This window comes from Orbicella franksi, chromosome 9 (genome assembly GCF_964199315.1).
Source record: "Orbicella franksi chromosome 9, jaOrbFran1.1, whole genome shotgun sequence".
Lineage (NCBI taxonomy): Eukaryota > Metazoa > Cnidaria > Anthozoa > Scleractinia > Merulinidae > Orbicella > Orbicella franksi.
In genome coordinates, this window is record NC_138153.1 from 29112021 (window position 1) to 29136643 (window position 24623).

Below are 24623 nucleotides of genomic sequence, written 5' to 3' on the forward strand. Positions count from 1 at the left end.
CTGAAACATTACCGGAGTGGGGACGGGTGGCAACTTTATAGAAAAAAAGAAACAAAAAAAAACATGGAGGCAATGTATCTTGTAGATACGCGTGAGAAGACGACCAATATAAGATCTAAATTGTTTTCAAATTTTTAACCATAAATTTGATTTAAAACCAGTGGGAAATACTTTTTTCTTGAGAGCTTTAACTAACTTCTTTTCGGTCAGTAGGTGTCATGGGGTTTGCCATTGTCCTCGGTCGGAAATCTTGATTGCAAGTGATTCTGATGGATGGGGAGGGTAGGGATGTAGTGGAAGTGTTCAATGTTGTTAAGCAATCATCGCCTGCAATCTACAAATTTCCGTAAGAAAAACCTTCCCTTTAGTAAAAAGCGTGATTTAGTTTCATAAATGATCTTATTTGGCTGGGAAAGGGATCTATCTTCCTCAGTTTTGGGAAGTAAATATTGCGTGAAAATTACTCCACCCCTCTGTTTTTGTATTCCTTTGTGATCCCGCCGACGTCCCGTGATAGGTCTACTGACGGTGTTTGGCAAAGATGGCGCCCGAGGACATTCGATAGCAGCGCAAACAAAAGCGAAACAGGATTTTATCTAATTCTTGTTGACTTACAGGTACACCGAAAATATGACGAAAATGAAAGATGCTTCTCATTGATAAGCTGATTCGAAAGTATCGGGACAGACAGGGATAAATACTGTGCTAATTGGAGGTAATAGTTTCTCGATTTGTATCCTTTCAGCTTTGGGCAGAGCGCCTAAATTTCTCTTTCCTTCGTGTGGCGTATATATTGAAGTTTCTAAGTTTCAAGTACTTCACTGCGGAACGCAAATGTGCCTTACGCATAAATATTAGATCAGTTGTAGACAAAGCTTTAGTATTTGTCCTTTCGGCTTCCCTTTCAAGGCCACGCTTTGTGCCCCCAGGTCAATTACCCATTCTTCGAAAGGCGCCAGTTGTACTGTGCATAAAATTTGTTCGCCTATATTTCGACCGACTCTGGCGGCACACGTGCTTAGGAAATTACACCGTAATTGCTAGTGCAGCCAGTTCCTCTTCTCTGTCGCATACCTCGAGGGAAGGAGGAAAGATGTTTTTCTCGATCATTCAAAAAATTCAGTGCTTTTCATCTGCATCGCGCCGTCAACGCGATTGAAAACTGATGTGTGAAATATTGAGTGTGATGATTTATCACACGCTGAATGGGAAATTTCGCACGAAAGATCGGTCGCGTTTAATTGGTTCTCTGTTTTGCCGTGAATTGATGCGTAACACGTTGCACTCCGTTCTAGTTGTTTAAAAGCAATTCATTGCTAATGAGTTCCAAATTTATTTAAAGGGAATTTATCGTCTAAATGTGCTAAAATTGAGTAAAATTGTTTGGTTAAGAACGTCCACCGAACGCTTAACTCTTTGCGAAAACGCCGATTGACAAGAGATAACTCGAGTGAAAAAGTTGCCATTAGACAATTTGTGGGTTTAATTTATTTCTCGAGATCTGTACTTGACCCCTCAAACAATAGCAATGTTAGAGCTGTGGTTTTCGAACCCTTTTTGTTGCCAACTATTTTTGCAAATATGAGGTCGTCAAGATGTAATGGCTCCTACGTGACAATTTGTAACAGTAGAATATTGGCAGAAGGATTATTGAGAGTCTTTTGTAGATTTAAGCTATCAGGAAAGAGCCTTCCTGTCTAAGAATGAGAGACGGTCAGTCTTGGATACGAACTTACTTGTCCCGTCAAGTCAACATTGCTGCACGTTGTATTTTAATCTCCGCAAGCTGTCGTGAACAATTTTTTCCTCTTGAATAACAGAAGCGTGTAAAAAATAGGATATTAAGTTTTAAACATGAGGACAATATATATAATTTGCATGTATTCTTTAGACTTGTTTTGTTACAGACATCATCAAGGGAGATTTCGCGTAACACCATCATTTTGGCATCAGAACGGAAGTTTGAGAATGACAAGTGCTAGTTAATAGATCACGCTTCCTACTGAGTCAGGTCATGCATTCAACTGTAGTGCTATGCTCTGAAAGACGTAGAAAAATTACGGAATCAAACTTGAAATGAATATTTACTGGCCAGTTTCATAAAAAAGAATACTTTCCTAGTCGTTGGTTTCTGTCCTCTGAAAGAAATATTTTTTTAAAAAGAAACTAAGTTACAATTAATATACCAGGAGAAAAATCATTGTTATATCTTATTAGGACAGCTGTGTTTTTTAGTACTCTAGGCCATGGAGTTCAAATCAAAATCAGCTGATCTAAATAGAATTAGAGTGAAATTTTAATTCAGATTTACAAGTTTTCATGATTTTCTTTAAATTCTTCAGACTGTCTGAACTGAATGCTGACAGCAAAGTTTGGCTCTTTATAAGTTGTTAAATGTACTTGTAGGTGCTGCCACCAATTTATCTCGGACAAACCCAAATGTGTTCATAAAATAATAATAACTACTGCAAAGTTGCTGGGGGAATCGGTTTCGTGAGGGCAAAGTTAAGCTCATATTTAACATCACAGATAATAATCAGTATTCACAGCCAGGGTTAGTCTACATTTGTTATGCGCCAGAGCAGTATCTTGCCTGGGGTTTATGGCGGCTCACAGTCACTGGCATTTTGGCGACATATAAGGGGAGTGTGCTAAGTTAATTAACCTTCTTACACTGACTTGAATGCAGGCTTAATGAGGCTTTTAGTAAAATATATAACACATTTTTATGGAAACATAAGAACACTGTGCACAGTCTGTTGAATAATAATATTACTGAATTATCAATAATTATTGTCTGATTAACATGTTTTTATTATACATCGCCATCAGAAACAGTTTTTCAAAAGTGTGTTTGTTTTTTATGAACTCTTCAAGTTGCTAGTTTTTTTTTTACACTGAGATGTTTGGTTACAAGCAATTCCTTTGCATGCTTTCAATGAGGTAAAGATTTAAAAGCTAGAAATAGTAGTGATATTTGATAATCAGATTTTGTAGAATTTTGGCAGTGAAGCTCAATGGAATAACTGTAGCAAACACCATGCAGCAGGATGGAAAGTGAAATATTTTCCCATCCAGCCTCTCTCTTTTGTAACCCAGTGAAATAGCAAGTAAGCATTTTAAATTATCATATGGTGCAGTTTTTTCAGCATTAGTTGGTTCCAAGTTGCAAACATGTTTTGGTCCTGGCCATTAATAATGAAATGATGTTGACTGTTTGCCTTAGTTCACATTAGCGACAGAACAACATAAACATAACAGCAGCAGAAGAATCTTATATCACTATGTTTTGCTGTATGAACATTCTGACATAATGACATTTTAAATAACAACACCAGAATAACTACAATACAGTATAAGGAAAAAAACTGATTCTTTCCTTATGTCTATGTTGATGTTCACATAACCAACATTAGTGATTTCATGTCGTTACCCGGTATGTCTTTATGTCGCTAGTGTGAACCAGGCCTTACAGAATAGGCTTATATGTCATCCCATCTTGTTTGACATGTCATGACTGGCCGATTTTGTGTTGCATTGCACCAGAAGAGCCTAAAGGGTACTGGTGTATAGTGGAAAACAGAAAAAATGTTCAAATTCCAGTAGTGACTGGTCAAAGATGATGAATGAGTAAAGAGGAAAAATCATATATTAATGATGTCCAACATGTCTATAATGGGTGACTTGTCCCCAGTCATCTTCATACGCGTGGCATGAAGGTGAGCAAGAGGCAATGGGAAGGGGAAAAGGGAGAAGACAATGTCTCCCTATCTTGCTTTCTCCCTGCACATCTCACCCTGCACTCCCACCTGGCCCTGTTCTGCACGCGCTGTACGAGATTATAAAAAGACAACTGGGGACGAGTCAGGGTCATAGTGATGTTAAATACAATACAAACCTATTCTCCAGCTTTCATGTCCTTGCTAATTTAATCTGGTTACTCTGCTTGTCAAAGTCTCACCACTGAAATAATAATTAAAAAAAGTTAAATAAGTGAAGGGCTGCAAAAATGAGTGACAACAGTTGTTGCCTGAGGTGTAACCTTGACAACCTTAAAAAAATGGAGTGCAAGGAAAGGAGAAAGACTGGCAATTTTGAGACCTTCTCAGTTTGATGTCTAAATGTTAATTTTGATTAATTTAGATTTTAATTGCGTAAAAAAAAATTAAGTTTTGTATGTTTGAAAGAGGCTGCTGGATCACATTATTCATGAAGTTACTTCGCAGTATTTGTTTTCTGTAAACATGACCTGCGTAAGTCCAATTTATGAATGTCCAGTTTAGTTATTAACCAGCCAAAGCAAATATTAAGTTCTGAGAACACAACTCACCACTACCTCCCATCACAGAGTCCCAAAGAAAATAACTAACAGCTCACCTGAATATAGGTAAAGGTAAACTTTATTTAGCCAGGGTGGCCCATTCAGTGATGAGGCTGATATCCAGAGGGGCCCTGGACTTAAAATATATTAAAAATGCAAGACATCGTGATAATTTAAAAATACAAGATAAAACTATAATAATAAAAATATAAAATACAAAATACATTAATCCTACTACCCCAGGGGACAAAGGATATTTATTTCATGCATTAGCATTGGGTGTGTAAGTGTGTGAGTAAGCGCAACATTTGAGTATGATGTTGATTCAAGAATGACTCTGTAAAATGTTCAAAACCAATTGTGTTGAACCATCTCACATTTCTTTATGTACAACTGTAAATTTTCAAATGTTTGCAGTTGTGTGAATTCTGAAATATGAAGTAATATTGTCATTTAATTAATACTTATAGGTGTTGAATAGCAAGCAAAAGGGAAAAACAACAATATTATTTTTATTGCCTAGTATTTTAATGGTCAGAATTTTGTTTTTTAAAAAAATTCAAACTTTGCTGAGCTGTAAATTGTAAATTTATGTTATTTCATTTAATAGTAAGTTATATATGTGTGGAAAATAATGCAGTATATTTGCTTGTTGATGCTTGAGTTTCGATGGTCAAGAGTAGTTAATTGAAATAACATATTGCAAATTTAGTGTAAAAAATTAGGATTCCAAAAGCACCTTGTTACACTGTACATAGCACTACTTGCTGAAACACAAAATAATATTAATCATATGTTTAAATACAGGAAAAGTTTGACAATCATATCATTTTTTTTTTCAGTTTTCACCTGGAAAGCATTATAATAATTTTTATTAAATTGTTCATAGCCCACAATTATTTTTTAATTTATCGCCCATGTCAACAACTTAGCACTTAAAAACCATGTAATAACATCTTGGGTAAATTTTAGGTTACACTAATTTTTTAAACGTCAAAATTTGGCCATAAATAACTTGTTGAACATATTTATTTTCTTAGTGTATAAATGTAATTATTTTGATGGGAAATGTGGCACCTTCTTATGGTTAATTATACTAAGAAGCCACATTTTCTGAATAGCAAATCAGCTTGCCCATTGTGACTGCAAGTCAGCAGATGTTTGAAGACTGCGTTCAGTCTGGAGCTTATCAAGCAGTTAATGATTTTTTTGTTAAATTAAGTAATCATAAGTTTTCTCAGGGTTTTTACCCTTCCTCTGTAGTTGTATGATTCATATTTTTCATGGTTTTGACAATTTTGAACATCGTAGAAAATGTAGGCATATTATGTACCATTCATGTGGTGATCTATTTGATCATATTTTGTCATCATATCAAAACCATGTTGCCATGATTATAATTTTTGTAATATGTAGTCCAGCTTGTTCCCTTAATTTAGTTGTTGTTGATGCAATGGAGCCTATTTTTCACTGATTTGTTGTTTCTGGGTAAGCATTTTTAATATTTTGACCAGCTAAATATGGATATGTCCATTTGTAAACTGGAAGAGGGAATACTTTACTATAAATATAAAGGCTTACTAGCTTCTAAAAGAGAAGAAATTATTCCACCAACTCACATCTTCAAAGCAAGGCTTGTTTTCAATATTTTGTCCGCTTAAACGTTTCACAACTGCATCAATGATATTGTTGACTGTTTCCCAGGCTGAGAATGATTTCACAGAAAGACTGGGTTTCAGTGTTTGCTTTAGAGACACTTAGAATTGTTTACATGAAGTACTATGTTGTGGTTTCTAGATAGTGGGGAAAAAACTAAAAATTGAACTCTTTTCTGTCCCTGTAGAAAATGATTGGACTGAATTTTGAGAGTTCCAAGCCTCAGGTTAGTTTTATTAGGTTTTAGGAGAAGCTATATATTTACATTTTATGTATTGTGCTTTTCTAAACTACAGTCAGTGTACACACATGGTGGAATTAAAAGTTAAGTATTGATCAAATAGAGACATCAACATCCCCTCCCCCTGGGTGTACAGCATGCATTTGACAATTTTTGTCCCAGTAAGGGGTGGGAGAGGGGAATTTGACCTCAGCGGTTATTATCGGGGTGGGGCACATTATGCCATATGGGAGAGGTAGGGGAAAATTAGCGTCAAAGTCATGGACAAGTTAGAATCCATCACGAGACAACACTGTATACTTTGAATATACTGTCTTTGTTCTTTGTGTGTTGATGGAAATTTGACGAAACAAAAATTCAAGATGTCAAATGCCCAGGGGGTTGTTGCTAAGGGGGGCAGGGGGAATGTTGAACTTTTGAACTGACTGGTATATTAAGCTTAAATTAAAGAACTTTGTTATGCATGGGTGTTTTGTAATGGCAATTTAGACCCTGTCTTACTGTATATGGAGCAGTATAATTTCCTTGATCTAGGATTGTTTGTATCATAATAGTATTAACTTAATCACAAATGCAATTATTGTTGTAGTGTGGTGTGTGCTCTTGTTTAACTGCTATAGAGGAAAAGAACCCAGTTTTGGGCAAGGACATAATTATTATAATTTGATGGCTTTTCCAGCTGATTATGTGCACTACTCAGGGTTAGCGAATGTTGTTATATATACATACATACTTATACATACATTTTATTTTGTTTTCAAATTAAAATTACAATTATAACATGCCCGCGGATAGCTGAGCTAATCTAGGCAGGTCATGTTTACACGAATTATTAATATACAACTAGGTACAACTAAATACAACTGAAGGCAACAAGAGAACTAAAGAGACTAAAATTGACAACAATGACTAGAGACAACTAATAAACTAACGGTATTACAAATAATAATTAACAACAGTTATGACGAGAGACTACAGATACACTAAAACGATACTATTGAATATTAATGAATATATACTAAGAGGAAAATCAATTCAGCTTTACTTTTTAAACGATTTCTGAAAGATCAATATAACAGTCTTCTGAAGCTAGAATTTCAAAAAGTATTTGTTTTATTTTCCTCTTAAAGACATTTTTTGGAAGTTTGTTAAAGATATAGGCATTTCATTCCAAATTTTTTTCTGATTCTAGAAAATGAGTTCACTTGAATTGACAGTGGAACCCTGTTAATGTGGTCACCATTGGGTCACAAAAATCTGGCTGACTATCAATGGGGTGGCCGTCTTAAAGGGTTCCATGAAGTAAGAAAATGACTGACTGAGCTTTTGTTCGAGCCAGAATAAAGTGGCCGTAATAACGAGGTGGCCATATTAATGAGGTGTCTGTAAGGTGGGGTTCCACTGTTTTTATGCCCAACAGGCAACCTCTTAAATCTTACCATAAAACATTCTCTTCACAATTGATTATAAATGTATCTGGTCACATAATATGCACTTTGATTGGCCATAAAGTCACTTTGCATGATGTGTTATTTTCATGATTATCGTGAATCATCATATCAGTATTTTGTTGGTTTTATTGTAGGAAAGAGAAAAAATACCCACTAACATCTTTTCATAGCCTCGTGTGAACACCTAAGTAAATCTACATACATAGTTACATAATCTTTATTTCAACACGGTCTGGGAGAGTTCAAAAGTACCTAATGTGAAACTAAATGCTGTTGATTATGTAAACTAAATTTTTTTATGTGTGCCACTGTATTTCAACACATAAATGTTACACCACTTGATTTCACAGGAGCTGATCAACTCAGCTTGTCGTAGAGTGTTGAAAAGAAAGAGGCCAAGCTCTGGCAAATGGTATGACTGACGTACATGTACAAAGTATTTTGCATTTTGAAATCTTGTGTGGTGACAAACAACAAGTTTATTACATTTATTATGTAATGTTGTTTCCAAAGTCAAATTTAGTGGTTGTGGAACATGCATACATGTACTTCTGATGAATTAGCTTTTAAAACATGTGCTGAGATGAGGCAATAGGGTTTATTAATATCTCAGCCCGTCTTGAAACCAACGTATTTCTGATGAACTTAAGTCACATCAGTGCAATAGTTTTGCACTATATTCTCCATCTAATTTCCCGGTTAGTAATCAGGGTTGTTTAAAAAAAAAAAAAACTGTTGTCACTGTTGTCGCAGAAAATTGTGAATATCCATAATTATCCTATCTTGACCCTGGATCCTTGAGATGAACAGTTGCTTCTGTTAAGTAACTTTAAATTGTTGGATCATGTGTACTAAAGACATCTGCGGTCGAGTGTCGATCCATACCCTCGACTGATACTCAATTGACACTCCATCAACATCTTAGTTGACACTCAATTGACACCCCATCAACATCTCAGTCGACAGTCGCTCAACAGTCAACTAATTTTTGATCGATTCATAAGAGTCAGTCAACACTCAGCCGACTATCAACCGAGTGTTGATCAAGTGTCGATAGAGTGTTGACCAAGTATCGATCAGGATGTCGATCGAGTATTGATCAAGATGTCGATTGAGGGGATCAATTGAGGGTATTGATGGACACTCAATAGCAGATGCCTTTAGTACGATCCAAATTGTCTTTGGTTCATTTGCAGAAAGCAACATACCCACCCATATTTCATTGTTGGCGTATGTGACCCATTCTCAAACTAGCTGGCACTTGGAAGTTTTTTGTTGTCCATGTTTATATATATTTGTTAAAGCATGCTCAATTGAGCATGTTTGTTTCCATTACTAGGCAGTCTTTGGAGGATCGTCTTCTGGATTGTTACATAGAATCATGCGAAGGGGCTCCTAAAGACAAGGTACTAATTGGCTAATTGTTTACAACTAATAAAAATCTTTCATTGTTTCTAAAAGGTGTGATTTTATTCTACACAATAACTTTCAACATGTTTCTGAGAGGGACACTTTCTTGAATGGATATTCAAGTAACTTTTTGTTAAGAAACGTTGGTCTCCGCATATGGCTGATATTTTTCTGAGTTTTTTTGTGAAAGCTTTTGCCCACCATCATGTCTCACAAGTTTAGGGTCTCAGCTTATAGCCAAGCTTGTCTTAAAGTAGACTTGCCACAAGTCGACCTTTTCTTAATCCTTAACTTATTTATATCCCTTGAGTGAATTCAAGCGACGAAGTCATGAGAGCGAGCACGAGCAATGTAAGTCACGAGAGGTCGTTTTGTTTCACTTGCAGGAATGTGAATCAGAGCGTAAGTTTTTGGTGCGAAAAACACAATTCACATTTCTCACTTTTCGTGTGCTCCACACGTGATCGTTGCGATAACAGGAAATGATGTCCATCAAAAAGAGCTAAAAAGTTTACGAGTACTGTTCCCTAACTCAAATGAATTTATTTGTGTACAGTGCAGTATGTAGCCAGCAGACAAACAGCAAAAGCTGTTCCATTGAGTAACACCTGAAAAGACAAAACTGTGTTTAAACCGATCGGAAATTATTTGTGTTAGTCTAGATTAACCAGCGATCGACCAGAGAGCTGCCTGACAAATGCTATAAACTTATGTAGATCTAGCTTGTACCAACAAGAATCCAAATTAACTAAAGAAGACAGAATTAGTCAGGGAGAACTTTAATTCTGTAAAGCTCTCTTCATTAAATAACGTTGAGAATCAAAGTCACAACGAGTGGCAGAGAATAAAAGCACTATTCCCAAAAGTCCTTCATCGATCGGCGACTACTTTCAAAGCAGTAAAGTTGTCAAATGGCTGATGCAAATTTGCTGCGATGCCCTTTCGTTGTAGAGAAGAAACTTGGTCATTCATTAAATCAACTAAAAGTGCAACAATTACGCAAACTGCAGGAACGGCTCTGTTCTTCTTGGAAAGATCCAAACTTAATTCTCCAAACAATCCAGATCATGCATGAGCTCAGAACGCGTCTGCGTATAAAGTAAACAAACACGTATTGATTGGATAAATAGCCTTCCACTGCTTTTCCCTGTCCTTCTTTCAAAGACTTGAAATTAAGTTGGATGGGCCATATTCAATTGCTCCCATAAACTTCATATCACGTGGGTGTCCAATTACAGGTATCCAATTTGAACTTGTTGTAATTGGACACCTGTAATTAGATACCCATGTGATTTGCACGTCAATTGTGCCTGCTTTAATGGCTATCTTTGCAATTTTTCCTATAGTTTTCAAATCTTATGAAATATGCTACATACGTTTTCGCTCAAAGAAGTTCCCAAAAGACATTTTTAATTCCAAAATTTGTTATAGATACGATTAATTTGTCATTGGACCTCATGTTGTACAATTCAGGGAGTAATTGTGCTTGTAATTTCAAATTGGCCTCGTGCTTTGCACTTGTCTGATTTTGAAATTACTCATGTGATTACTCCCTAAATTGAACTCCACTTGGTCTAGTTACTATTACTAATAATAACTAGTAGTAATTGTAGATTAAAGAGTGCGTTCGAGTTTTGGTAGGCTTGGTCTGTTAAAAAGACAAAAATTCTAGGGAAAGCATTTTGTGCCTGAGCTGTTAGGTAGGAGCGAAATTGGTCTCACTTCAGCAGGGGCAAAAACAAATGAATTGATCGCAAAGCACGTGCCTAGAGAGGGTGTGATCTCGTTTATACATGTATTGTGTAATATTATACATAAATCTGTGTTTTATACCCAGTCCGTAATCTGTAGTCTGTAGTCTGCAGTCCGCAGTCAGCAGTCAGCAGTCCGCAGTCCACAGTGTGTGTTTTATACTGACCGTGTAAATCGACACCAACCATGTTTGTTCCATCGGTATGCGAGACGACATGCTTTTAGTACCAAAACTAGGACAATTATTTTGTTTATGAACACAACTTTGAATCGCCTGGGCTTTGGGGTAACAGCTACAGGGCATTTTCACTTCCAAAACAATGAAACAGAGGACATGTTCGTGTACCAAAGCAACTCTGTGGGAGTTGAACTCAAATCCTATGTAAACACTTTCGTTGGGTTTACGTTACATAGTTTGTACACAGAAATCTAGGCAGCGAAGTGAAACTCATTTCCTCCTTTGATTTATTCAGCAGAAAGCAGCATTGGTTTCGGTCGAAGAGAAGAGGGTACACAACACGCAGCCAAACTACAGCTTTCTGTTCGTACGAAAAGTCATACACATTTCGTGAAGACATGTCAGCAAGGTTTTTAAATGCCATTAACTCTGACTTCGAACTTTAAAATAAACAACTTATCCGCTACAGTCTTCAATAAGCTGCCTTGAAAAGTCGTACACATTTCATGAAGACATGTCTACAAGGTTTTTAAATGCCATTACCATTAACACTGACTTCGAACTTTAAATAAACAACTTCAGTATCTGCTACAGTCCACAATGAGCTTCCACGACACTCGAAAGTCCACAATATTGTGCAACACTCGAAAGAAAGCACAAGGACATGACATCATTCACCCCTGAAGAATTTTTTTGGGGGGCCAGATTGGTGTCCCCCGATAGATAGATAGATAGATAGATTCACAGATCTCAAATTTTTATGCATTACGTGATAAGAACTGCATTCTGTCGAACGCAATAATAATAATAATAATAATAGTAATAATAATAATAATATTAAAAAGAGGAGTGTTTATTGTGACAAAAGCTAGAGCTAAGCTTTACAAAATGCTATAATATTTACATAATTTGATGTCTGTTAAACCTGTAAAACATGTTTCCGTATCTAATCATGATATCATGGTTACTACAACTAATACTAATACTACTATCATCATCATAACATTAATTAACATATTCCATACAAATTGGTATTAAATTAATAATAATAATAAAGAAGCAGACAGCATTGGAGGCACAATAAGTGGCTACTGATTGGAGGTTAACAATGTTAAGCAGTGTTTATAGGGTAGCTAGGATCACAACTACATGCAGTTTAGGAACAGTGTCTGCTTGCAGTTAGAAGTTCAACTGCTACTGCTGTTATAGCAGTCCGTCTACCATTATTGGCTGATATTTATAAATTGTAGCAGTGACTAATTATCTCTATCTAGATGGGTTTTTTGTGTTATTGTGTATCTGTGTGCATGACTTCACCACCTTGTACTTAGCTAGATATGATTTTGTTGTGAGAGAAAAATGTTTTTAGTGGCAGTTAGTGGTCTGAGAAGAGAATTTAACCTTCCTTTGTAATCTCCAAGGTGCCACTGATATTCCATATCCTGATTTGATCAGTAAAAGCCAAAAGTCTTCATCTTATTCAATTAACAAGTATTGGTAATATAAACAGATGATCTGTAGTAAACAAATCATCTGTCTGTAGAAATGGTAGTTTAGCTATTTCCAGAAAAATCAAGTTAAGGTGAAGTTGTCAATGTTGACCATATAAAATGTATTGATTATTGACAAGAAGGTCAAGGTGCTGGGAGATCCGACAAAATGTTTTGTGTGTTTATGGAATGAGAATTATTAAGCAGAGTTCACATAAACAGGTGGTAAGACACTAAAGCCAATATTCTTGATCTTGACTGAGCAAGCTGGTGCAATAAAATTAATGATTTACAGCAATCCAAAATTGACGTAAGAAATTTTGTTAGCAAAAACATCTGAATTCTGTAAACAACATTGTGGGACTTTCTGTTAGTAACGGCATTGTCGTTAGGTAAACAAACACAGCACATACATGTACAATTATGACAATAATTATAACCAGCTTATAACGAACAAACTCTCTGCATCCAAGTCAACTAGATATTACAAACACTAAAATCCAGTCTTGGTGCTTCTTATTGAGACACTAGAGTCAGCTATCTTCAATTTTTTTTGTGAATTTTAATTCCCCATTTAAATTGTTATTTGGATGCTAATTGCCTTCAAATTCCAAAATGCTTAAAACATGAGATGGATGTACTAAATATTAATAACCATTTTAAATTATTTTCTATGTAGCGTTTCTGTCATGGAGTGCGGTTGTTGGAGAAAGTTGTTCTTCAAGACAATCTTTCAACTCTTGTTGTAAAGTTGTACCCAAGAAATGAGGGTTACTCCTTGATGCTTAAAGACAAGAATGGTGCAGGTATAGTAATAAATTGGTAAACAATCTTATTATAACAATGTTTAACAAAACAGAAACAGAAACAAAGGAAAACAGATTGACACATGCTGGTGATTTTTTGTTTTGGTGAAGTGAAAGATGATCCCAGCAGGCCTCAGTGTCCCTTACTTTTTTGGAACTTTATTTTCATTTGGGCTAGCAAATTTGATCAGTAATGATCCATCACATACTAGCTGTTATTATTTTTTGAGATATTAATAATATTTACATAATTTGTTTCATTCAGGCATTCAATTTCCCGTTCTCCATTATTGTTATGGAGTGTTTGTCTTACTTGTTTGTGTTCATTTACCTGAAACAAAAAGAAAGTGTACTTAGGGGTGGACCATTCAAGTTCTGAGGGAGGGGTGGATGATTTTGAAAAAAAAAGTATCCTGTAAGTACACTTGTGCCAAAAAAATTGCATGCACACAACCGCATCCAAAACAAAATTCACCCACATTAAGCGGAAAAAAAATCATATTACATGGAGAAAAGATATCATGCATACACAGTCATCTCGAGAAAAAAAGTTTCTTAGCACATGAAAGGGTTTAAAAAATTGTGCCCGTACCACATCACTCCCCCCATCAAAAGTCAAATGGTCCACCCTTATCAGGTTCAGGGCCAAGGAATGCAATTTTGGAGGGAGAGAGGGAGGAGAGAGTAAGTGAGCAGGTACCTTATGAATCCCTTGCCCCATCCCCACGCTAAAAGGGAATAAAATACCAACAACAGTCAAGAGGACAAAGAAACAAAATAGTTACAAAGAAACATGGAACAACTACAGTGACATAACTAACAATGTCAAACATGTGCGTTGGGGCTAATTACCACTATGCAAACCATACAAACCCATCAAAATTATTGTGGGGCTCTCTGTGATAATCCCCAGTGCCTTGTTCTAAAGGAAAGACAAAGAATTAAAAGTTAAAAGTTTCTTCAGTTTGCTGAGAGGGATGTCTGATCACTCAGCCTAATATATCTGTTATTTTTGGTTCCACAGACTCGGAAACTGTACGGCTGCCTTATGAAGTAAGTCAAATACTTTAAGTTTTGTGAAAAACACTATGTCACAGATTTTTGTTTTTAATATGACAGAGTATAAAAATGTACATACCATATACATATCAAACACATGCAATGGATTGATATGTTTGTTTGATTCTTTGATAAACAGGAGTCTGAATTCTTGGATTACCTTGATGCACAAGAGGTACAGTGAGAAGTGATTTTTATAATTTCAGTTATGTAGAACTCATCTTGGCAGTCACCATGTTAACACAACCACCTACACTGTAGTTTTTACAGCCACTTTTATTGGTCCAATTGGAGACCTCTGTCAGTCTTTTTTCTTTATTTAATTAAGATATCCTCTACATGTAAGTTAGTCACCCCCATATGATGTTTTCTGTAATAAACTAAATATACTAAGTCTTTTTAATTACCAATGTAATATGATTTGCTGCACTGAACCAACTTTCCATTACCCATTGACCACTGTCTGTTGTCGTTCCATTTCCCACCCACCCCCCATTTTCTACCTCCATTTTACATTCATACCAGCTTGGGACAGACAGAAAGAAGATTTGAGACCTTGTTACTCTTTAGATCAGAGCACTTTTGTTTTGTTCTATTCTTGTGAGTGTTTGTAAGACTGTAATTCGTAGATCTTTTCAGTTGGCTATTTTCACTAGTGCCAAGTTCTTTTCATAAGTTGTTACATTTTCATTTTTTGTAATTTTTTTTTGAAATTGTGTTGTATGTTACCTTTTTTCAGTGAATAAATAAGATAAAAGGGTTATTAAAAAAAATTACATTCAGAGTCAAAGCTCTTGTTATCCAGTGGAATTCAATGTTTTGTGCTTAGTAAGCATCCAAGTTCCTCACTACGGTGATTAAAATCCCAGGGGTCTCGAATATTACAGAAATGGAGGTGATCATTGAAAATGTTGAAAGGAATCTGTAAAAATAACAGTCTTGTTTTGTAAGCTTGGTTTGATCAGTTCATTGTCATGTTTAACCCCCATAGTCTGTAGGTAAAATTTAATTTTCTAACCAAATTAGCTCCAGTCATGCTTTTTTCTTGACTTAACACCCCAAAGTATGTGTGGATAACTCTAATTAATGACAGAATTAAACATCCTAGAAACTATGGAATTGACACCTTGATGTTTGTTTTATGGTTTTCAGCTTCCTCCTATCCTGGTTGATCTGTTGGAAAAATCACAGGTATTGTTCAGAAATACATTTCCTATCTTCTTATTTGTCTGAAGTTAAATAAAAATAACTCTTTTCTTCTATTTTTCTTTGTTGAAATAATAAAATTTTAGAAAAAATAGTGTGGTGTTTCTGTAAAATTTTAATTGAAAAAATGTGAGTTGAATGGGTTATGAGAAGGAACAACTTTTAAGCTTAAAATTGACTGAGATAGTTAATTAATCAAAAAATTAGTTTTGTTTTTTCAGGCAATTTGAGTTTAGTGCCGTTTTGGCATTATCTCCCAATATTATTATGTTTGTCTGGTCATATGTCTAGGAGATGAGTCCAGAGGGAAAGGGCGGAAAGAGATTGTAATCTTCGGATTAGTAGGATTTCCATTATTACCAGACGTATAATTCTTCTAAGATGGATCATCTGTCTCCACTTGAATTTACATTTGCATGGATAAGAAGGTTAATGTTGCTGATGCTTTGAAATAGAGTAGACTTGATGTCGTCATGGCCCCAAAGGGCTGGAGTGAGTGTGGGAACCAGAAATATAGACAGCCAGGTTGGAGTCTAGAGAAAACAATGACTGTATTTGACAGACTTATAAAATTAAAAATAGTATGCTGTGAAATCCAAGTATGTTGTGAAATCTGTAGCCAGTTTTCCTGAGTGAAAATTTGAAATCTTTTTTTTGTCTTCTTAATAGGACTAACATTGTAAGCTGTTGCCACATCAGCTATAAATGGCTTCCACCTTGGCTTCCTTCCTGTTTTAACTCTTGTTCAAGATATCCAATAATGTTATGTTTTCTTTTTCAGGTGAAAATCATTTGTCGTGATTGTAACAACTGTCTTTATTTTTCCTTTCAGGCAAACATATTTTACAGTGGCTGTGTCATTGTTGAAGTGCGAGATTATCGACACAGTCCTACAGGAAGCACTTATGACAGCAACTATGTCTTACTCCGGCCCACTTACCAGGTAACATATGCTGGGATTAATGTACATTAACACAGAACAATATTTACATACCCAATCGTACCAATTAATTACGTAAGGCATTGTTTCGTCATGTCGCATAAAAACGTCACGCATTAATTTCGTGCTAGAACGAAACAACACCATTACAAATTGGAAGAGGAGGGCTTTTATAAGTATAAAATAATATCCCTGTGAGAAGGGCTCAAATATAGTAAGGAGGCTAAATATAGAATGATGTTGTAGATCAATAATACCCTTGAAGCTGGTACAATTTGGTACCAAGGGTAAAATTGGATCGCAGCACAGATTTTAACACATATAAATGTAGAAACTTGCACCAGAAGAGCACCTCTGTTTGACTGAGGGACCTCCTTTTTGGTCAGAGAAAAACCAGAGAAACTGGATACTTTTCATTAGATCATTATCATTATCATTATCATTATCATTATCATTATCATTATCATTATCATTATCATTATCATTATCATTGTCATTATCATTATCATTGTCATTGTCATTGTCATTGTCATTGTCGTTGTCATTATCATTCTTATTGTAGTCAGCAAGGAATTTGTTCCTTTGTCTCTGAAAAGTCTTTGTGGAAAAGTCTGAAAAATTTTTTCGTCATGATTGACAGCCATATAGATACTTTTATCGTTATCATTATCATTATCAGTATCATTGTCACTGCCATTGTCATTGTCATTATCATTATCATTATCATTATCATTATCATTCTTATTATAGTCAGCAAGAAAGATGTTCCTTTGTCTCTGAAAAGCCTTTGTGGAAAAGTCTGAAAAATTTTTTCTTCATGAGGGACAACCATATAGATACTAGTTACACAATGTTTTCGAGCGACATACCATGGAATATCCCAGTATTCATTTGTATTTTCTCTGTATACCTTATACTTGCCAAAGGTGAGTGGGTGTACCAAGAAAATACAAGTGAGAAGTGGGATATTCCACAGTATACCATGAGAAAGTATTGCTTAACTATTTTATACCATGCCACAGCAACAACAGTGACCAACACCATCACTGCAATGCACGATGGGGAGGTTGAGTGTACAAAAGCTCTCTTGTTTTCTGATGGGCTTTCATTTCTATGGCATGGTGTAAAGTATAGTATCAGAGATAGCCAAATTAGGTAATTTTTTTATCTTTGCTTCTCTTTCTTAAGCTTCTGAGGTGGGAAACAGCTTGAATTGTCGGAGCTGGCATACTAACGTAAACACTGATTCTGACATCCATCTTTCTTTCGTCAGACCCTTGTGTGTGACATAAATGCTATGACGCGGGAGTCTCCTGACTGGACAGAAGAGAGTAAATTAGTGCTAGAGTCTCAGCTGCTACTGGCAACAGAAGGTCCACTGTGCCTTGATCCTTCCATAGAGGTTGCACAAGTGGCAAATCAGCTGCAATTCAATAAGAACAAGTTTCACACCCCTGGTATTAGGAGGTATGTGTACCAATTGCTCTTCCACCCTTCTCCCTTGAATGATTTCCACCTGTGAGTTGTGTGTTAGTGTTGTATACATGTAAGTGTGTTTACTGCTAAATTGACTACCATTAGAATTACCTCATATCTGTGTCATAATATGTAATTATAATAAATAATATCTTTTGACCACTCCCCCTGATGGAATTTGTACTCGTGACCTCCAGAGATTTCAAGTCTAATGCTCTAACCACTTGGCTGCTGCACTTGAGGGTCGTCCAAGGGGGGCTTCTGGCACGGTTCTCAAATGAAAAAAAAAAGAGAGGATCATGGATCACAGATATAAAAATTTTGTTTTCTCGAATCACAAAAATAAGCAAGTAAGATACTCTTAAGATAAGATAAGTATCTTAAGAGTAAGATACTTATCAAGTAAGATAACTTGTTCTTACACCAGAAAGAGTGTTTGAAGAAAGCAAAATTGTGAAAGGCTAGGTCTAGGCTAAATATTGCAAAGTCACTCTTGATAGATGACTCTAACCATTCAGAGGTCTCAAATCTCAAAATCACGTCGAACAGAGTGGTGGAATCACGAATATCGGCTAGTAATTCAAGTTCCTCATGGGTCACGCAAAACCTTTAGGTCACAGATCACAAAGAATAATTTCCTAAATTCACATTTCACGAAAAATAAATTCAGCTGATCACGTATCACAAGAATATGCTTGTACGACCCTCTACACTTGGCTGTTGTTCGCGTAAAAAGATGATGGACATTCCTGGTAGGGGTCAAACATTAATGAATTTGAGCCATGCGAGAGACATGCGTTCTATTTTATGTCACAGGAGCATTAGACGACACTCACAAGCATTCTGTAATAGGACAGGACTGATGTCATTGGGAAATGCACCAACACAGCTTAAAGTTCTTGATTTTCTGTCAAATTACAAGAAACCACAACCACCTGTCAATCTACGTCTCGCAAAGACACCGCAGACAACAGACACCTGGCGGCAAAAGCCTATACACCTCTCTTCTCCTTCAAGAGTTGATGTAAGTAGTGATAAATATACATCTTGCATGTGGCTTTTGAAAATGTTCCTATTACTAGAAATGGTGAATTTATTCTTGCAAAATTTTTGTCGAGTTTCACCGGCCTCGCAGTCTTGTTTTTTTTTTTTTAGCGGTAATGTGTGTCTCTCACTCTGATGTTTTCACAAAGCTATCTTGGAGTCTTGATTTTTTTTCAAGGCTAAGAAAGTCTCTTAGTACCAATTTGTGAGCCTTATTATATTAGCTTAAATGACGTTTGAACTTCGAGAACCTGAATGTTTCAAGCTTGCATTTAAAACACTTTGAACTGTGGGTCTCACAATTGAAGAAATAAAAATGTTTTGGGCTTGCAAGGGAAAATGCTAGTCTCACCTTCTTACAAGGTCTCACATTTACCATTCACTACTGCTAATTCTGATTTGAATATTTTTTTTTAAGGTGGACTTGTATTCCAAAATGATTGAGCGCCCAAAGATGACAGTTGACAATACACCAGAAAAGGTGCAAGAGGTTACACTGGAAGGAGAAAAGACCAATAACAGGAATTACTTCTGCCGTGTGACCATACGACGCCGTCCAACAGACTTGCAGTACTTAGGTGAACTATACCTCGAAGAGGACACCAGTAATTCACAAGGAGCTGCAGCAACAGCAACAGCAGACTCCTCAGACTCCAGCAAGGCAGGGAAGGCGTGTCAGTTTTTCCTTGGAAGTAAACTTGGAGCTCAAAAGTGAGTGCCAGACAAAAGTATTACTGCTAAAGCTCATTTACAGAATTTTTGTTGCCTCTCATTGCAGACCTTCTTGACCTCCCAGACCTCCTAGCTCCCAGGCACTTAATGCAAAAAGTATTTGTTTGTATTTCTTTATGCTTATATCTAATGAAAACTACACTGAAAACCTGAATAGGATGTGAATTGTTCATTAACGTAACGAAGAAGAAATATTTGTTGGAAAGTCTTTCTCTGGGAGGGGGAATTTTTTGATTAAATATTGAATTTTCAGTAGAATAATGAAAACTGTTCTTTTTAGGTGTTAGCAGGAATGCTCATCGTGTAACATACAACTTGTCGGCTTTTAGTCTTGTTCATTTCAAGATGTTTGAAGAGTGAATTAAACTCTGACAAGTGATTTTTCTGTGATAGGTATCTACAACAGTTCCAAGACTTGTACACAGAGGAAGGGCGAAAGTCTGTTAAGATATGCACCTATATTCCCGGTCAGCACCAGGTAGCAATGGCTGCAGCTGCTGCCAATCAACAGGCTTCACAGGCACCCAATAATGCCACACAGACATCAAATGCCACAGTTTCTGTAAATGCAAACATGCAAGATCAAAAACAGGCAAAGGTGGCAATACCTCTGCCGACAGCAACAAACACAGTGACAGTCATTCAAAGTAACAATTTGGCAATGGCATCACACACAACGTTACCAGGCAACAGCACGGTGTCTCAAGTGCCTGTGGTACAAAGCCACAATCTGTCAAATGTCCGGACGTACGGACAGAAGCTGGCCATGTTCCAGCAGCGGGGAACAGTGGTCGGTACAGTTTCAAGTGGCACTGGTGTACCTCTGAGTGGCACAACTAAGATTTCTACAGCAGGTAGGTAGCTAGTCATATCCCTAGCAAATTCTTTGGGTGACAAAGTTGCCCTATGTTTAGGTTCTTGAATTGTGGGGCTCCTTGTATTGCCAGCCATTATTAGTAGTGATTATTAAGAATGATGATTGGTTGAACTTGTTAGGAACAGTGACGCAGTACATTTCAACAGCACAGCCAGGAACAACTCTCCAAGTCACGAATGTAAAACCTGTTCCTGCTTCCTCCATTACAAAATCTGTGCCAGCGACAGGAAGGCGAGTGTCTCATCCGGACACTACAACCACGTTACAGTCACCGACCACACCCAGTGGAGGCTACACAGGTGTTGTAGGTGCCTACATGCAGGTAAGAATTTTTTAGTGGCATTTTGCAAAGTATTTTTGACAAACTGCAAGGAGTTTGGAAATTTGGTCGAACATTGTCTTAATGTTTGACATATCTTCTTATTAAAATCGAAGTGAAAACTAAGGAGAACACAGAGAAATAAAATCAGTGCTAATTAAGATCAGATATCCCAACTTTGTCACAGTGGTGACTTCAAACTTGATAAATTATGAATGAGTTCGAGTGATGAATTTCATTATGAGAAGAAATTTCCTCAAGATGGTCTGGGCAAAATCATTTTTCACAACCAGACAACTTGGCTGGTTCCCAGCCGTTGATGAAAACCCTGCAATTCCCTTCTCTACTCAGGTGAGTAAATGGGTTCTGGTGATTTGTAGGGGTAGCCTGACCAAGGGGCAGCTTGACCAAGGGGCAACCTGTGTGAAGGACTAGGATCTCCTCCAGGGGGCTGACGTAGCAAAACTCCATGACCCTTCCTACAGTAGAAACAGGAATTAAGTGCTGGCACCGATAAGCCGTCAGGTTTTTCCAATCCTTCATGCCGCACCCACAACATGTGATTATATTTGTCTTTTTACAGCCAGTTGTTGGTCCAGGAGGAATGAGTGTCACCGTCCCAGCAGGTGCGACTGTCACTGTCGCTGGTGCCACGCCTATTGTGCCGGTCTCAAACAGTGTGGCTATTGCATCAGGGCCATTACCCACCCAGTTTATTGCAACTGGGTTGAAATCGGCCAATCAAACTATACAGCCAGCACCAGGAACGCCACTTACATTATTACAGGTACAGTTTACATAGGGAATATTACATGGTCGCACAGAGATAGGAAATTTCTTGTTCAGTGTTGAAAAAACAAACCAATCTAAACAATCAACTGAAGGTAATTTTCAAAATTATCAAAACTCAAAATTATCTTTTATTTCATGACTTACTTTTGTTTTGGTTTCCCACAGGGTACCACAGCCATTCAAACACAACAAGCTCAAATAGTTCACCAGACTAGATCTCCTTCAACGACATTCACTGTAAGTAGCTTGAATATGACAGTGTGTTAACAATGGGCATCTGTCACGAGACCATAAAACTCTCAAACACCTGCTGGTACCAGTTTTATCTGCTGTGACTGCAAAGAGGGTCCTATGTAGGTCTGGTGGGATGCAGGATAAGAGTAAAACTGGAGGCGGGATGTTGAATGACAGAAAATTTAATGGCAGGATACAGGGTAAAAAATACTTTAGTGGGAGCAGGATTTGCTCATTTTGATGGGGAGGATGCGGGATAGTTTCAAAATTGATGGTGTGTGGAGAACTGCAACTCTAACCAGGCAGGGTCAGGAGAAACATTCTCATTGTGGTGATATGGCAAGATTGAGCTTACATAGTGGAGGGTTGGTGGGATTGAACAAGTCTATATTGTGCCCTCTGTAAAGTCATAAGGTTTCGTACTTTGCATGCAGTAGCTTACACCATGCTGAACAATTTTCCTTCAAAGTGCATTCCTTGTTTTACTGTTATGCTGCTCTCCTCCTCACTTCCTTAACACTGCAATCAAAATAATGATCACAAAACGAGATTTGTATTTCTCTTTCACAACAGATTCCAGGTAATTTGGTACCAATTACCCACATACAGTCGGCAGCTGGGGCAGCCATCAGTGCACAGATCCAAACAAAAACCTCTCCACAGGGTACCCCTGCTGGGCAACCAACACCCATCCTTCCAAACACACCACTGTCCCCTCCCTCAGGGATGACAACAGTCACACTAAATACAAGGCCTATACTCCCGCAACAACAACAGCAAAGGAAGATAAATGCAGGTAAATGACAATATGAATAAACAAAAATAACATATCCGAAATTAATACAGAATTGACACAATTAATTCATCTTCATCTTTTACGGGTGTATTTGCCACACTATAAATAATATTAAAAAATAATAATAACAACAACAAACAGTGGTGAGGAGATCTCCAAACCTCACTCAGATTGTTCATGTTGGGCTTCAATATGGTATCCATTACAAAGGAGTTGAGTACAAAACATACATTCAGATTGTGTAGCTTAGTTGCCTTATCATTGTTCCTTTCTTGTGAGTTACAAAGGAAGGCCACTTACATTTTTTTGGTATTAGGGGCTGGAACATCACCAACAGCAATAGCTGCTTTAACATCCACTGTCAACCGCACCACTACAAACCTCCAGCCATTAGTACCAATTAGAACACAACTACAACAACCACAGTTCCAGGTACAGATGGTGAAGTTCCCGCAACAAGGAGGTCCCACCCAAATACAATGTCAACCGACTATCGTCCAGTCACCAAGAGGAGCTACCCCTGTTCAGATTCACACACAGGCTCAAGTTGTACAAGGATTACAGCAGGTAGAATCCAGAACCTTATTTTGTTCATCTTTATACTCTGTGGTCACATTATTTTTATTAGTTTATAAGTCAAGCAATAGAAACTGAAACTAGAAACAAGGTGACCTCCAGAGTAGGTCTAAGACAGAGGTGAGGGTGATCCTGAAGAGTTATTATGGTGATGGAGTGAGTGACGCCTACGTAATGTTCAGGTTAGCCTGGTTTTGGTTAGCTCTCAATTATGGTATAGTGGAACCCCGCTTTATGGCCACCCTGTTTGTTTGGCCACCTTCCTATTAAGAGCAGTCATTTTCTTATTTAACGAACCCCTTTAATATGACCACCCTTTTGATACAACCAGATTTTTGTGGCGTGTTGATGACCGGATTAACGAGGTTCCACTGTAATGGCAGCACCCCCCACCCCTTGCTCCCATTTTAGTCCTGCATGACTTGGCAAGTGGGAGCAAGTAGGAGTCATGGTGGTCAGTGGTTAGTAATACTAACTGTAATACTACACAGCAATCAGTTAATTTTTTTCTTTTTCTTTTCTCCTCTAAAAGATTCAAGGCAAACCAGTAACCACTGTCAAAGTTACTCAGCAAACACAAGGAGCACAGACAACAGCCAGAGCGCCAGGAAGGTCTCCTGCACAACGGCGGAGATCCCAAAACAAATAAATAATGTTAAATTAAAGATGAGCTAAGTGCATGCATAAGATTGTCTTATCACATACTGACACTAAAATCACATTCATTTGGAAGGTAGAACTTTGTCATCTGCTTACATGTAATTTTCTAGCTAAAACATGTTGCTAAAATATGTACAATGTAATTTTGTAGCTAAAACATCAAAATTTATATACCATAAATTATTAATGTATTTATGTGTCAGCAAGAATTACTTGCTTGTGCACAAGGGATGTAAATATTCAAAGAGAATAAAAAGAAATAAAAGTGTGCCTCGTAGTAATGTGCCTAGTAGTAGTAACTGATTCAGACCAGTTTTTAACATCAACACTTCTGGAAAAAAATATCCTTTGCTGTTGTCTTGGTTGGTACTACCACTTCTAAATGGTGAACTCAGAGAATGTTTAGGCCAGACTGTTCCATTTCCAATTTGCACATACACATGTATTAAAGGACTAATTATTGAACATAGTAGACTCTTCAGAGCCTCTCTATATTTTAACACACGTGATGCAAAAACAGTCCCCACACCCTACCCCTTCAAGTCTCCTGTTTTGCACTGGTGTCCAGTTCTCTCATGATTCAACCTGCACATTCAATGATCAAATA

The 24623-nt window shown here is 37.0% G+C and overlaps 1 protein-coding gene across 5 annotated transcripts; it reads left to right on the top strand.

The window, feature by feature from the left end:
- Positions 1-10: 10 nt before the first annotated feature.
- On the top strand, positions 11-24611 carry LOC145498781 (uncharacterized). Of its 5 annotated transcripts, none has more exons than XM_081478708.1 (19): positions 11-715; positions 6165-6203; positions 8020-8081; positions 9009-9075; positions 13179-13305; positions 14330-14358; positions 14504-14539; positions 15517-15555; positions 16403-16513; positions 17784-17977; positions 18803-19010; positions 19449-19741; positions 20156-20616; positions 20759-20961; positions 21542-21745; positions 21916-21987; positions 22558-22780; positions 23097-23347; positions 23889-24611. In XM_081478708.1, exons 2-19 carry the CDS (start codon positions 6168-6170, stop codon positions 24003-24005), a joined length of 2733 nt encoding a protein of 910 aa, XP_081334834.1. In that variant the 5' UTR covers positions 11-715; positions 6165-6167; the 3' UTR covers positions 24006-24611. The 5 variants fall into 5 exon arrangements, with proteins under 5 accessions (XP_081334834.1, XP_081334836.1, XP_081334835.1 ...); XM_081478710.1 differs by having other exon boundaries at positions 11-617; XM_081478709.1 differs by lacking the exon at positions 11-715 and having other exon boundaries at positions 4713-6203.
- The last annotated feature ends 12 nt before the right edge of the window (positions 24612-24623 follow it).